Raw genomic sequence first — 14334 nt, forward strand, 5'->3', positions numbered from 1 at the left:
CAGTGATTGCTAGGCAGTCAAAGGAGAGCACAAATGAGAAGGTGTTATTGGTGTTGTGTCCGAGACAGGCACTTACATGTATCCCAGGAGCCATTACTGTCTGTAATGCCTACTGCTGATTATCAAGGCTGGAGTTTACAGTGCAAATAAAAATTGTCCTTGGACAGGTTGGTCCAAAGCAAAGATAAATGTCATTGGTTCACTTAAATGCTAAAAGAATTTTCATATTATTGAACTTCAAAGGAAAACATTGAAAGCCCAAAGTCATCGTAATATTTATAACGAGTATTCCTGGTATCAGAATGAAAATGAATATATCTAACATATGTACATTGTCCCCTTTCAGCCACCTTCCAGCATGGAGGAGTGCTTTTGCTTTCTTCTAAATCAGTCTTTCCATTGGTGGTGGCTGCACCATGTTCCACATCTCTACCCGGGCTCCGTCCTTCTCCTGCCCGCTGGGGTTGTAGGTCCCTTGAGTCGCCCGTTTATTGGCAGTGATGGCTGAAACCACAACTGCCAACAAGAGGATCAATAACAAGGCCAGCGTTACTAAGCCAATGGAGGTGAATATGTTCGCGATCAAGTCAGTTGTCAACTGGAAGGATTGAAATAATTGCAATATAATTTCCATCAAGAGACTTACTGAGACACACTTGAGCTACCATGGAAGGAAAACAAAAACCATTCTATGGATATGGCTTTGCATAGATGAGCTACTGTTGAAACACCATTTAATGGCAGAGAAATACATTAGCCCCTCCAGATCTTGTTTTTTAGACTCCAGAAAATTGCACACGTGGTGCTGGATGCTTAGTATTTAAGGCAGAGCTGGATGAATGTCACGTAATGACCCATTTCTTTTGACAGCTTCCTTACCTTGAAAATGACCTGTAAGTTAATATGTCTGTGGATTGTAGGAGTAATTCAGCCATTATTTGTTTAATCACTTCAGTAATCGTTCATTATCCCTAGGTTGGTTTTGAATATTCTATTGCTGGTCTTGGATACTGCAAGTTAAACATGAGCTAATTTGACTGGATATATATTCAGTCATATTTCTGTTTCTCTTGCTGGGGGAGTCAAGTCCATGTGAATTTATATATATTTTTATATATATGTATTTATATACACACATGTATATAGATTATGTATAGAAAATGTGCTTACATTAAATATTTTTCTCAAATGTACTATTTCTACAGGTATTCCTGCCAGTAAACCTTACTACCAGCATGTTTGCATGAAGTAAGTGTATAGAGGCTGCACAAGGGTGCAACTGAAATCTATGGCATGAGAAATTAATCAGTATATTTTCACAAACATGCTTTAAAATATTCATCCAGCTCTTCTTCACATGCAGGCTTCATAGCTTCATCTACAGCAACACAAGCAATACAGTACAGGATGAACGTAAGGATGCTCTGATTTTTTTTCCTCCCCAGTTTTCATGTGGCAGTGGGAAATGTAAGAATGTCAGAAGGCATAGTGTGCATAAACAAATCTGTCAGTTGAGAAGCTTTAGACCAGAGAAATTTTATAGTTGGTAGATGAACATTTTATACACATCTGTGTATGTGCTTTCATGTGTAAAAAATGCTTATGGTGAGGTGAGCCAATGAAGTGATGTGGTTAGTGAGGAAAAGTGGTCACTATGGACAGAATGACCCTAGCAGGAATTGAACTTCTGGGCAGATTCTGCCATCCATCATCTCTTGATTTGTATTATGAGTGACAGCTGAACTGCCCGAGATGAATGTGTGCTTGAGGCTGAACTTTCAAATCTCCAAATATTTAGAACTGGAAAACAGCAGGTCAAAGCCCATTTCCCAGTTAGATGCTCCATGTTACAGGATGTTTTAGTGACCTGCGTACTCGTCATTTCTAAGGAAGGGCAATTACAGTCCAGAGAGCGATGACGGTTTTGCATTCAGCGATGGATGCACTGTAAGTTGATGCTGCTGCTGCTGTGTGTACATTGCTTGGGCTCATGCCTTTGCAGTAGAACAACAATGCTAGAGGGAAAATGTTAATCCTTCCTTTTTTTTCCTCTCTCCAACTCCATACTGATGTAAAAGGCCTTACTGTAATAGTCAAACAAGTTTGGCTCAGGGATTCTCTCTAGGGGATACATGATCGACTAGCATATTTTCATCTGTCCTTGATGGCTAAATATATGGTCTCTATAATTTGACAAACATTTTTTCCAATAGAAGTAATCTTTGTGCAGGTGACAGACCACATGACTCCAACCTTAAAACAAGGTGGCATGAATCTTGTTGGTCGATTAAATCATATTGGATTGGGAAGGTCATTTCATCTTTGGATGGTGTTACAGATATATTTTAGATCTTAAGTTTTGCTCTGTACTATGTTAGATTCTATGACCCTTGTTCCTCTTGTCTCAGAGAGGCTGCAAATTTTTAATGGAATTTTTGGTCTCAGAAGCTGTCTTTTATTTGCATGGTCTGCTCTGGAAAACCAAGGACTAACATAGTCCAAATTAACTCTGATCCTAGGGTTGAACAGGACATTTATGAAAGAAATTCACTATCATAGGCAAATTGGATGCTATTGCCTTGTGTCTAGTATGTGAAATTTCTGAACTTATTCTCTGATTTTCCAGTCCATGTTCCTTCCATTCCTGTTGCAAGCATTCCTGTATCTATGGAGATGTCTTCATTTATGATGTCCTTCAAATTAATTTGATTTTTTAAAGAAGAATTTTATGCAGAGAATTGTAGAAAAAAAAAAAAAGCCTTTCACTTGTTAAAATGCAGTCACCATATCTACATCTCATTCTCAAGTTAAAGTCCTAATAACAGGGCTTTTTTTTTTCATTTTGCAATACTTATTTATTGCAGAAACCTTGCCCATCCTGAACCAGTATGTAAGAGAAGTTACTTCACGTTAGTATCTAGAGTGCTGGGATTTTTATAATGATCAGATACATAAGCTAACTTTATTTCTGTGTTTATGTTGCTTCTAATTTCTAAATATGGGGGGGAAAAGGCCTTAACTTCATCTTTTTGTATGGTATTGATCAAAACAACCCCCACTGTTCAAGTGCTGTCCCCTGGTTTATCAGCTCACAGCTTGCTGCTGAAGTGTACAATATAGGTATCCCTCTTAGGAGTTGCACTGAACTGATAACAAGAGTTGCCAGAAGGCTCTGCAGTCTGGTCCCATCAAGATCAACTGCTGCTTTAGTCATTAATGGCTGAATAGTTAAATTAATTTGGCAATTCAGCTGGCTGATCTGGAACAAATACCTGTAAAGTTCTGTCCCCTGTCGTCTCAGTTGGTTTATTGCATACCTGGTGTGATGGATCTGAGCTGTGAACCTTAAGGATGTTTCAAAGAGCAAAGTCCCAGGGTCTGCTCATGCCTGTAGCCACTCATCTCAGTGTTCCCAGCCATGGAGCAGATCCCCCATGGCTGTGAGTCTGGGAGCATCCTAAGGCACTGAGTGGTGAGCAATGTACAGCTGATATCTCCTGGATTAGACCACCACACTCCAACATCACTTTTCAGCTTTGTATCACACAGGCTGCTACTCCTGTCCCCATGTTAGCTAGTTAAGCTCTGATGATTGACCTGACTGCTTGGAAAATGGCAATGTACAATTTTTAGGCCAAGTGCCATGCAAGAGTTGTTCTGTGGCCTACAGCTTCAAAAGCAGAAGGGGAAAGCTCTGGAAAGGAATGGACAGAGCAAGATAAACTTTTTTTTTTTGTCTTGGCACAAAAACAAAAGAAAAAAACCCACAGGACAGCTGGAAGTTTGTGAAGAGAAACAAGTTACTGAGTTTTTTTGCTCAAAACCTATGAGACCCCAACACACTGTGATAGCCTTTCAGAAATCATTCTTGCTAATAAATGTCACATGGTGATCACACCTATTTCTGAATGTAACTTCAGTACTGCTTATGAGTAACTAAATATATGCAGGATTAATTAACGGACTGGGCAATACCTATTATTGAATTTAATCTTCATGTAGTGAATAGCTTCATCTGCAAAGACAGAAAGAAATGTAGGATAAAAAATAATAAAAGTCAAGTCTTTTGGCTTTTCACTGGTCGTTTCATTTCAAAGCTGATTTTTTTTTTTTTTTAGAGTTACTTTGTTAAATTGGAATTATTTAAAAGATTTAGATTTTAGAGAGAAGAGTGATCTGTGGTGCTGGTAGAGAAATCACTGCAGGTGTGAGAGAAGTAGCACGTGATTCCTCCGGATGCTGCCATGCGGGCACGAGCTTTGCATGGGAAAGTGTGTTTGGGAGCAAGGGTATGTGTGTTTGGGATGTGAAAGGCATGACGTGCTCTGAAAGCAAAAACATGCCTCTGTTGCAGGGTATTAAGAATTAATCAGCCTTCATTTCAGCACTCGCATAGAAATGTGCCTGATTCTGGATGTCTTGCAAGACAGAGACATCAACACAAGCTTTAAAACACAGGGATTGACAAACCCCAGAGAATTCCCTTCGCTGCCACAGGAGGGGCTTTCTGGGAATTCTGCAGCTGCTTGTGTGCACTGGAGCTTTTGCCAGCAAAGTCTCTGGATCCTGAGTCCCGACACCACTCACAAGGTTATCACTTCATTCACGGTAAGAACATCTGATCCTTGCCATCCAGCTTTACTGCCCCCAAATCAAAACCATTTGCTAGAGTAATGAGGGACAATTGGCTTGAGTGGTCCTAATCCATGTCAGAATTACTTTGGAAGGTTTTGGGGGCATATAGGGATACTACTGAGCAGCTAAAGAAAAGACATTTACTTGATTAAAAAGCCCATAGATATGCTGAGTTTATTTCATTGAGGATTTACAGCCATCTTATCAGAAATTTTTTCTGTTAAAGGCTGAATTCAAAAAGGAGTCCAAGTAGTTCAAGAAGAAATCCAGTCAGTCACACACAAATCTGTTATGATGAGATGCATTGATAACCTCAACCTGTGAGACTACAGTTTATTTTCAACAGCAGTAAAGTGACCATAAATCTATAGATTGACTTTGTTGTAATAGAAATACCTTAAATGAGTAGAACATGTGCATCACCTGCAAAAGGTAACTGCTCTGCTTGTAGTAGACACCACCCACCAGGTCCCAAGAACTGTGCTGACTTACATGTTGAGCTGCTGAGTGGAACTAATAACCCATGATGGACTTGTCTAAGGAGAACAGATTAATATTCAGCTGAGCCAAACAGTGCAGTGTACACTGGAAATGGCAAACTATTTTTAAGGATTTATTCACATCACCTATTTCCTTTAACTGCTCTATCCTCTTAATGGTTTATCATGGCTTCCTGCTTCATGCTGTTGTCCATGTGGGCACTCATCTTTGAGTGTGTCCATATACAGTTGTTTTTCAGGTACTTGAATAGTTTATTCCTTTCTACTTTGGTACCTGAGGCAACAAAGGAAGCAGGACTTAGTACATGTTAGCTGACTTTCCACTGTTTATCACCAGTGAGACCACCAGCTTCATTTACTTCTGCATACTATACAACCCTTCAGTTCATCTTGTGGGCTTCAAAAGTGGCAGTTGCATTGTACAGACATTCTTCTTGTCATCATGTATGAAGGAAGTAATTCCTGAAAGGTGTGATATTTGCTGTACTGTAAACCTGGTGCCTAACAAGGTTCAGGATTAGCTGGTAAGAAAAGTGGTTGAATTCTCTGAAACTGAGAACCAGAAAGCAAGAGGAAAACCTAGGAAGACTGCTTGCAGTGGTTTTCTCTAGTTTTGTAGGTTTGTAGGACCAGATTCAGACTTGGAACCTTCAATATCTGATGAAGATCTCAGTGGCCTAAAGATCTGCCTGCTTCACCTTGCAGTCAGCCAGCCCAGAGCCCCAGTTCAGAGTGGCCTATAGTTGCCACATATTGGTTCTGGTGCCTTCTGTATGCAAGGTAACACCCCAAGGTAAGCATGACTGCTTTTTTTCCCCCCACATCTTAGGAATTTCTTCCCCTAACACCATGCTCAGTGGGAGGAGGCTATCCTGTTGTTCCTCACCTACCCCTGTAGTCTTCTGAAAATCTGTCTACATTACATAAAGAGTTGTATATCATTTTGAAATTCTATCATTGCTGTTACTGATTCTGCCATTAACCTCTGAGTTACTTTCCTGGTATCTGCAGGAAAATACAATTCCTTTGCTAGAGGATCTGAACGAGATACTGAGTCCTGTATGTAATCCTATGGACATTGCTGAAGAAAACACTTAGGTGACTACTGATGTGTGCAGAACCTCCACAGTAAAATGAGGTCACTTGTTCTGTACAGCCTGGAGGAGACTGAGGGGAGACCTCATTGCTGTATACAACTTCCTTGCAAGGGAAAGTGAAGGGGCAAGCACTGACTTCTTCTCTCTGGTAACCAGTGATGGGGCCCAAGGGTATGGCTTGAAGTTGTGTCAGGGGAGGGTTAGGTTAGATATTAGAAAATGGTTCTTCACCCAGAGCGTGTTTGGGCACTGAACAACTCCCCAGGGCAGTGGTCACATCACCAAGCCTGACAGAGCTCAAGGAGCACCTGGACAATGTTCTCAGGCACATGGTGTGATTCTTAGAGATGTCCTGTGCAGGACCAGGAGTTGGAGTCAATGATCCTATCCTTGTGGTTCCAGCTCAGAATATTCTGTGATTCTGTGATATAGGCAGTTCACCTTGAAGAAGGAAGTTTGTAAGAATTTTTCTTTTTTTTTTTTTTTATTTCTGTATTTTCTCATGGGTGTTATTGTCTGAATATTTTCTTAAAATGTCTCTGAAGAAATTACATTCACTACCAGCTCTCTCCGGTATATGGGGTTTTATAAAATGTAGTTTGAATAGGTTGTCTTAGTTGACACGTGACAGCTTTAATTGATTCCTTCCTGGAAAATGTCAACTTTCAGTTTTCTGACAGTTCTTGAAATCAAAGCAAAAAGTGTAGAGAGAATTCATGTTAGCTGCTATAAGGATAAATTGATCATCTGGCTTGACCAGTTATAGATCAGAAAAATGTAATCTTTTCTATCAAGGAAGAATTGCATCTCTGGTGTTCAGTGAGAAAATGAAGAAGATGGGGATGATTGAAGTCTAGGATTTAGCTGGGCTTGCAAGGAAAGTACCTCATTAAGAAATTCTGACAGCCTCCCTCCTGGCACGTGAAGTCGCACTGTTGTGACACCACAGAAGTTAGTGAGGAAGTTTGTTCTAATTATAGTAGACCAAGAAATTGGAGATTGGCAACAGAGCTCTGAAATGTTGCAGCTAAATTGTAAAGCAGACTTTGGTTAAACAAGAGTGCTGTTCACATTAGTCTTGATCTTCCAGTCAGATCAGCATACCCAGACCTCCTCCTCCCCACATTAGGCTGCAGGACCATTCCTAGATCACTTTAAACAGTGCTGTGGTTAAATCAAAACAATGCAGTTCGTGCAGTCATGTTCAGCTCAGGTGCCCTGCTATTGACAACATCAGTCTTTTGTCCAAGTAGCTTTTCCAACTTGGAATCTCATTTTAGGAATTAACCTTTAAAGAACAGGCTACATACAGTAACTGTAATTTCTTTAATGAGTTGTAGTATTGATGTCTGACATATATTAACTGTTTAATGGATGTAATCCACCCATGAAAACAGTGGTATTTAGTGTGTCTGGGATGGTCTGTCTCAGGCAGAAGGAATAGTATTTCTGCATTTGGCCATTGCAGCATACATGAGCTCAGTCATGGACTCAAAAGAGCCAAAAATACGTAAGTAGCCTCTTAAAATCTCCATCAGATAATTTTTTGGATCAGTACTTCCCAGGACAGAGTACTAAATGACTTTTCTCTTAGGCAGCAGAGTGTTGGTTACATGGAGGGAAGTGATTTGGGTGGCAGTTTTGGGAGGTCAGCTCTCATTAAGCTGTGGGCTTTGAGAAGGCTCCTTGATAGTGCTTCTGCTGCAACTGCCAGTGCTAATTTTGTAAGTGTGCTCCAGCTCTTTTTAAGATCATCTTGGTGGTGTCGCACAGATTAAATGTGCAGCTCCAATGTGTTGTTATGAGATGCCTTTTAAAATTCTATCGACAGCCTCTGGTGTAGGAACTTCACCATCTGCTGCAATCTGAAAGGATAGGAGGGAAAATCTATAGCTGGTGCAAATCCAGGCAAACCACGCTGAGGGGGAGTTTGTCCCATAGCTGCTTTATCGCAGACTAGACAAATGTTTTAGTAAAGGTGTCAGTCTCTGGGGTGCAACATCCCTTTCCAGTTTGGGAAATGCTTTGGGGCATCATATAGAATTATTTTTGTACATGGCTGACAGCGCAGTGTATCAGGTGGTGTTTCTCCATAGGGGATAACTGCTTTACAGCTTTGAGACAGCAGATTCTAGATGAGTAAAACTTGGTGGTGGATCAAAGCCTTATCAGGCAAGCATCCTGCAAGAAGGAATGGATGATATTTAAAGTCAAAATACCATAGCTGAGTACTGTAACTTTCTGTCAATGCTCTGTATGTAGCTGGGCTGAGTTTACTCTATCCCTGTAGTTGCCACAGTAGAATGACACTTCAGGAGGGACTTGGGAAAACTCACAGTAGTGACCTCTTGAGGAAGTCTGCTCCTGTTGTCATGGGAGAGTGAAGTAGATGTGAGGGGGTCAGTAGGTTAGACCCAACAGCACGAGAACTGCGAAAGATGCTACAGTGCTGAAGTTGAGGGCAGGACAGTTTTTGAGGAAAAGAGATGAAGAAAGGTTCATTAGACAAAGTGAAATATTTAAAATTATGAGAAAGAAGAATGAATTTCAAAATGTCTTCTTCACTGATTGCAGTGGTGTTGATCAAACCAAAATGTGGAGGATGACATGACAGTCAGGATGGGGCTGATGTGAATGACAGCATTTGGGTAAGAGAATGGGCCAGGAAAGGATAATGTAGGCTATCAACATCTAAGTCAAGGGGACAGCTAAACAGCTTCTACTGCAAACTTCTGCTTTTCTGAATTTTGCATGTATATTTTATCTGTCATTATAGATTCCACTTTTTTTCTGTATTAGAGGGGGGGAAAAAAAAAGAATTTTTATAGAGGTATTTGCAATCTGAAAGCACAAAGCCCACCTGAGTGAAAACCTGCATGTGGTTGCTCCTCGCTGATACATTTCCATGCGCATTGTTTTCACCAGGCATGATTTGACTGTGTTCTGAATTATCCATCTCAATTAAATGAGATGGTTTACAATGTGGAGCTGCTCAAAACTCCACTTTTCAGCACACAACAGTGGAGGTTAAAGATCTCTTTCTTAATTAGTGATGTTAGAGGTAGATTTTTTATTTATTTCTGTAATTGGATCTTTGAGAACGGTACCAAGTACCCGTCAAAGACCAGCATCACATCCAGGGGCAGCCACCTTCTGTGGGCTGTGCTCCCTGACTGTGACAATGTGTAGCAGGATCTGGTCCGATTGACTCTTGAGTCCTGGTTCTCTTTCACAGGTGCAACCTGTGCTGGAACTCAGTCCTGCCTCTTCCCACTTTCTGTGGGAATAAGAAACTGCTTTGTCCAGTGATGAGCAATAGGTGGGTCAGCAGTGCACAGTACAGCAGAGAGTGTTGTGATTCCTGTCTGATTTTGTAACTGCCAGACACTTTCCATCCCTCCTTCTCTGCTAATAAGCAAAGCCTAGAGTCTCAAAACTGTTCCATGAAATTCTTCTCCGTATTTGGTGCTAAGCTCCTGCAAACCAGCCATGTGTTGCTACCTAGCATTAATATTATGCTGTCAAGTGGTGATGAAGTAAGTAGCTATTTGCCTGTTTCACACTGTCAGACAACAAGGTATCAAGTCAGCAGCTAGCCTTTGCTGGGTGCAGCACTTCAATTGCAGCCATCTCATGCTTCCAACTGTAAATATTAATGGTATAAGATAGACTTTATTGGCTACATAATACTTGCCTTAGCACACTACGTGACACTGCCACGTTACTTAGCTAATTATATTCCTCCATAAAAACTTTGAGTGTGTTTTCATCCTACTGGCTTTTTTTTTTTCCTAATAGAAAGTTGATTAGGGACAACCAACATCGTTATGGTTTACCTTCAGGAAGGACTTTGGAAGAGATGCATACAGGAAAAATGTAAATGAAAGAAAATCCTATAAACCTCTATGTTAATAATTATTCATTGAAACACTGTTTAATCTTGATTTAGACCTTTGATTTGTTGGTGGAGTTATTTTTCCTGTTGGCTTTTTTTTTTTTTTTTTAAGTGTACTTCCATCTTGCTTATAGGATCATATGAGTGAGTCTCTACCTGTGAACCTTACCACAGTCCTCAGGGATTCTTGGGTCAAGTACTGCATACCTATTATAGTATCTAGTTGTTGCACTAATATTTCTGGCATTGAATAGGTTTGTGTCTGAATGTGAACTGCATGAAGCCAACTCTAATAATTGCTTTTTGGATATCTGCTGAAGATGTAAGTATTTTAGAAAGTTTCTTTCTATGTTATAACAAGATAATACATGAGAAAAAAAAGTCTTTCAAAATGCAGTAAAGATTTCTCTCAACTTTCTACTCCATGCTTTTACCTTACTGCCACCTAAAGATAACTAATAGAAAATACATTGTACTTCAGATTAGAGAGTTTAACTCCACTATGCTGGGAAGAAATGGCAGCCTTGTCAATGTCTTTAAGAAGAATTCCTACACTTTCAGGAGATTTTTCTTGATGATCATACTTCTTGGAGACAGGAAAAAAAATGTGATGACTCAGCTCAGTGAATTTATCTCTGGTCCTCCAAGGCAAGGCATATTGACTATGAGGTCAACTCACCCTGTTTCTAGCTAGATGATGTAGATCTTCTCAATACAGGCTGAAAGTAGCATTTTCTACAGTGCATGGAGTCAGGTCAGAATCTGCCTTCCTCATATGTTTCTGATGTAACTCCCCTTTGATTCTGCCTTTCTCATACACTAAAGTTATCCACTGTTGAACCAGTTATTAAAGCACCTGGTTGCAGTGTTTGGAGACAGCTCATCCTCTGCAAAAATTCCATTCTGAAGTCTCACAGAGGTGACGCTTTGCTTGTGTAAGTAGTGGCATGGATCTTTACTTTCCATGCCATAAATAAGCCATTTAATTCTACTAAGAAGTTAATCAGTAATTTCCAAGTTTTTTTTTTTTATGGCCCCAAGTAACTCTTCTGGTTGGGACTTTTGTGCTTCCTTAAAATATTCCCAATGTCATATGTATTTCAAGATCAGTGAGGTAATCATGAAAGCAAGCAAGTTATATATAATTTTGGCAGAAGTGTTTTCTCCTGGAAGAGTACTTCTGCTTCCTCCTTCATCAGTAATTTTGGGAGTGGATGGAAAAAATTGATCATGAGCTAGGAAGTTTCAACTCAAAATTTTCTTGAGGTGAAACAGGTTGTTCCAGGGTTCTGGGTCCAGGCCAGTTGCACTGTGACCAGCCCGTGCATCAGTCCTCAGGCCTTCTGAAAGGAGGGTGGGTAGTACAGAATGAAAATGCAGCTTCCATGCCTAGTCCATCTAGAGAACTTCATTGGTTTGGACTATTGCTTAGCAGCAGGTTATACCAAGAATGCTTTAATATTTTTGAGGTGTTGTGGTTAAAATAACCTGGAGTAGATTGTGCTCTCTGTCTCTCTCTGTTCAGAGGTATCAACATGATAATATAACTTAGGTACCTTACAGATGTGCCACAAGAATTCACCTAAAATAATGAAGTCATTCTTACTGTGTTAAGGTACAGCCAGGTGTTCAGTACTGTCTCCATCTGTTTGATTTTTACAAATCCATTTTACTTAGAGTTTTCCTACTTGTGTAGTTTCATTTCCCTGAGTGTCACTTTGTGAGACTCTGCTCCAGAACCACCTTTTTTGATGGTTTCCAGAAATGATAGCCAACACTGACAGCACTGAGGAATTTTTTGGGTCTCATCTCTGACTTCCCCAGACAAATCCTCAGCAACCACTAAGGTTCCCTGACAATATCACTTAATCAAAGGACAGGGAAAAATTTGGATGGGGGTAATAACCTTCCAAACCTGTAGAAAATGATAGAAGATACCACCTTTTATAGTCTGTTTAGGTCTACTGTGAAGGATGTGTTACATTCTCATATGTGTGGAAACCAAGCATTTTATTTTGGCCTGAATGAGTTTGGTAAAAAAAAAAAAAAGGAAAGGAAACAATAAAATAAGAAAGGATCCAATTTTCCATGAGACGCAGCACAGTGTCTCACCTGTGCAATGTGCTGGTCAGTTAAAAAAATGGTAGACTTTGGGATAAGAAAAGGTAACAGTTGCATCACTATATAAACTCCATGAAGGAGCTGTATGCCCACACTGCCATTACACATTAGAGACATCCCAGATAAGAGGACCAAACATATGTTTTGGTGTTTGTGAATACAAACTCAAATTAGCCATGCAAAAGATGTGATGTTGCCAGGCCCTCCCAGTGCCTAGTCTCTAGTTTTTCATTGATTTTAACTTGGGAGCAGGTTTGGGTTTTTTCTTTGGGTTTTTTTTTTTGTGTGTGTTCCAGGATTAGCAGCTACCAGGTGTCAGCCAGGCTAACTGTGTTCAGACCACATATCCTTTTCCTGGGTAAGTGGCAAAAGGTCAGTGGGGGAGAAAAAGTCTTGTTACAGAATGATCAGGGAAGCAACTGCACCTTTAATTTCACCCACAAATTATTACTACTTGGAGAACAGGGAACAGAGAGTCCTGTCCCTTAAGGGATAAGAAGATATTACTAGTGCTCCACCAGACAGAAAGAGAAATGTTTCCATTTGTTACAGCAATGGATAAATTAGACCCCAAACTATTAATGTGCTTGAGAATCTCCAAAATCCCTACACTAGCATTTCACAGGGGCCACCAACAACCAAAGCTCTCTGCAGTGGTGCAAAATCTGTTCACTCTAGATAATTACAAAGATTTGTAAAGCTGCTGAATTTCCTGTCCTTTCAATTACAGCAGTATCACATTTTTTTACTTCAGTGCTCTTATTCTCTTGAAAAGTGAATAATCTGTTCTACCAAATTTTGTTTGAATAAATTTAAGGGCTGTTGTATTTGCTGCACAGTTAGATTGGTAGAAAGCTCAGATATTTGTGTAACAAGCTCTGCTCATTTAAATGGCTCTCTATATCAAAATAGATGAATGTTCTTGATCTTTTGAAACCAACATATTTTTCAGATGCCCAGGAACAGGAATTGCTTTTATTTCTAAACATATTTTTCAGACACCCAGGAACAGGAATTGCTTTTATTTCTTTTTACTGAAAAAATATTCTATAAGCCTAGTAAAGTGTGTAATTTTTTTTCAGACATTATTAGGAAGGGAGTTTCATGAGAAGACCTGAAAGTCTGTGCAACAATATACTTAACAGAGTTCATCAAGAGATACTTAGGCAGATTAACGTGCCAGCCTTGTTTTACCTGGAAACATAGTAATTTCCTGGACATTTGATTGTCATCTTAAGCACATGATTAGTTTTCAAGCCATTAACACTACTGTACAAGTATTTATTATGCTGAGCTAATATGTCAGGACTATTATGGAGTTATAGCACTATCAGTGTCTAAATAAAGTACTGGTTCATTTTGAGTACCATGTTTCCCATTCAGACAGCTGAACGGCACTATCAGTGTCTAAATAAAGTAGTGGTTCAACTTGAGGACCATGTTTCCCATTCAGACAGCTGAACAACTGTGGGTAGATTTTCTGAAGTGCTTAATCTGTAGTACCTGAGAATCTCCATAATTTCCCTTTATCTGGCATCCTATATAATAATGTATTTAAGGTGTGAGCAATCTTTGGTCTTTCTAATGCAATGGTGGTGAATGAGCTTCCCTTGAAGCCACGTTGGTCTTAATCTGGTAATAAATTCCATGTAAAGCCTCACACCATGTTTCAGTTCTGTCCATTTTAGTGAGAAGGATGAGCACTGAATCCCAAGATATTTCTGCCACCACACGCTCACTTTGAGGCAAGTTTCCTTTTCCATTACAAACTCCTTAACTTCTGCCCAGTTTCTTTTTCTTTTCATAGGTAGAATCAACCAGGTTGGAAGAGACCTCAAAGATCATCGAGTCCAACCCTACTGTGGTTACTAGACCATGACACTAAGTGCCACGTCCAGTCTCATGAAAGCCCAGACTATATTTTTCAGCTTCAAAGTGAGGTTAGAATTATCTTTTCATTAGAAACTTTTGGTCAATTTAGTTACTTTGGGAATTATATTTTTATTTCAGTCAATGTTTGACCAAGTTGTCCAGCAAATAAAATGCATCTCACTCTGTAGAAGTGGAAGCCTACGGATCACTAATT

The 14334-nt window shown here is 39.8% G+C and overlaps 1 protein-coding gene across 1 annotated transcript in view; it reads right to left on the minus strand.

Annotated features, from left to right (window-relative positions):
- Positions 1-382: 382 nt before the first annotated feature.
- The window catches only part of CRB1 (crumbs family member 1, photoreceptor morphogenesis associated), a 41039-nt gene continuing 27087 nt past the window's right edge, over positions 383-14334 (minus strand). Inside the window, exon 8 of the mRNA XM_009077423.1 lies at positions 383-598. Within this exon, the coding sequence (XP_009075671.1) occupies positions 383-598 (216 nt within the window). The remainder of the gene's footprint in view (positions 599-14334) is intronic.

This window comes from Acanthisitta chloris, unplaced genomic scaffold, assembly GCF_000695815.1.
Source record: "Acanthisitta chloris isolate BGI_N310 unplaced genomic scaffold, ASM69581v1 scaffold9766, whole genome shotgun sequence".
Lineage (NCBI taxonomy): Eukaryota > Metazoa > Chordata > Aves > Passeriformes > Acanthisittidae > Acanthisitta > Acanthisitta chloris.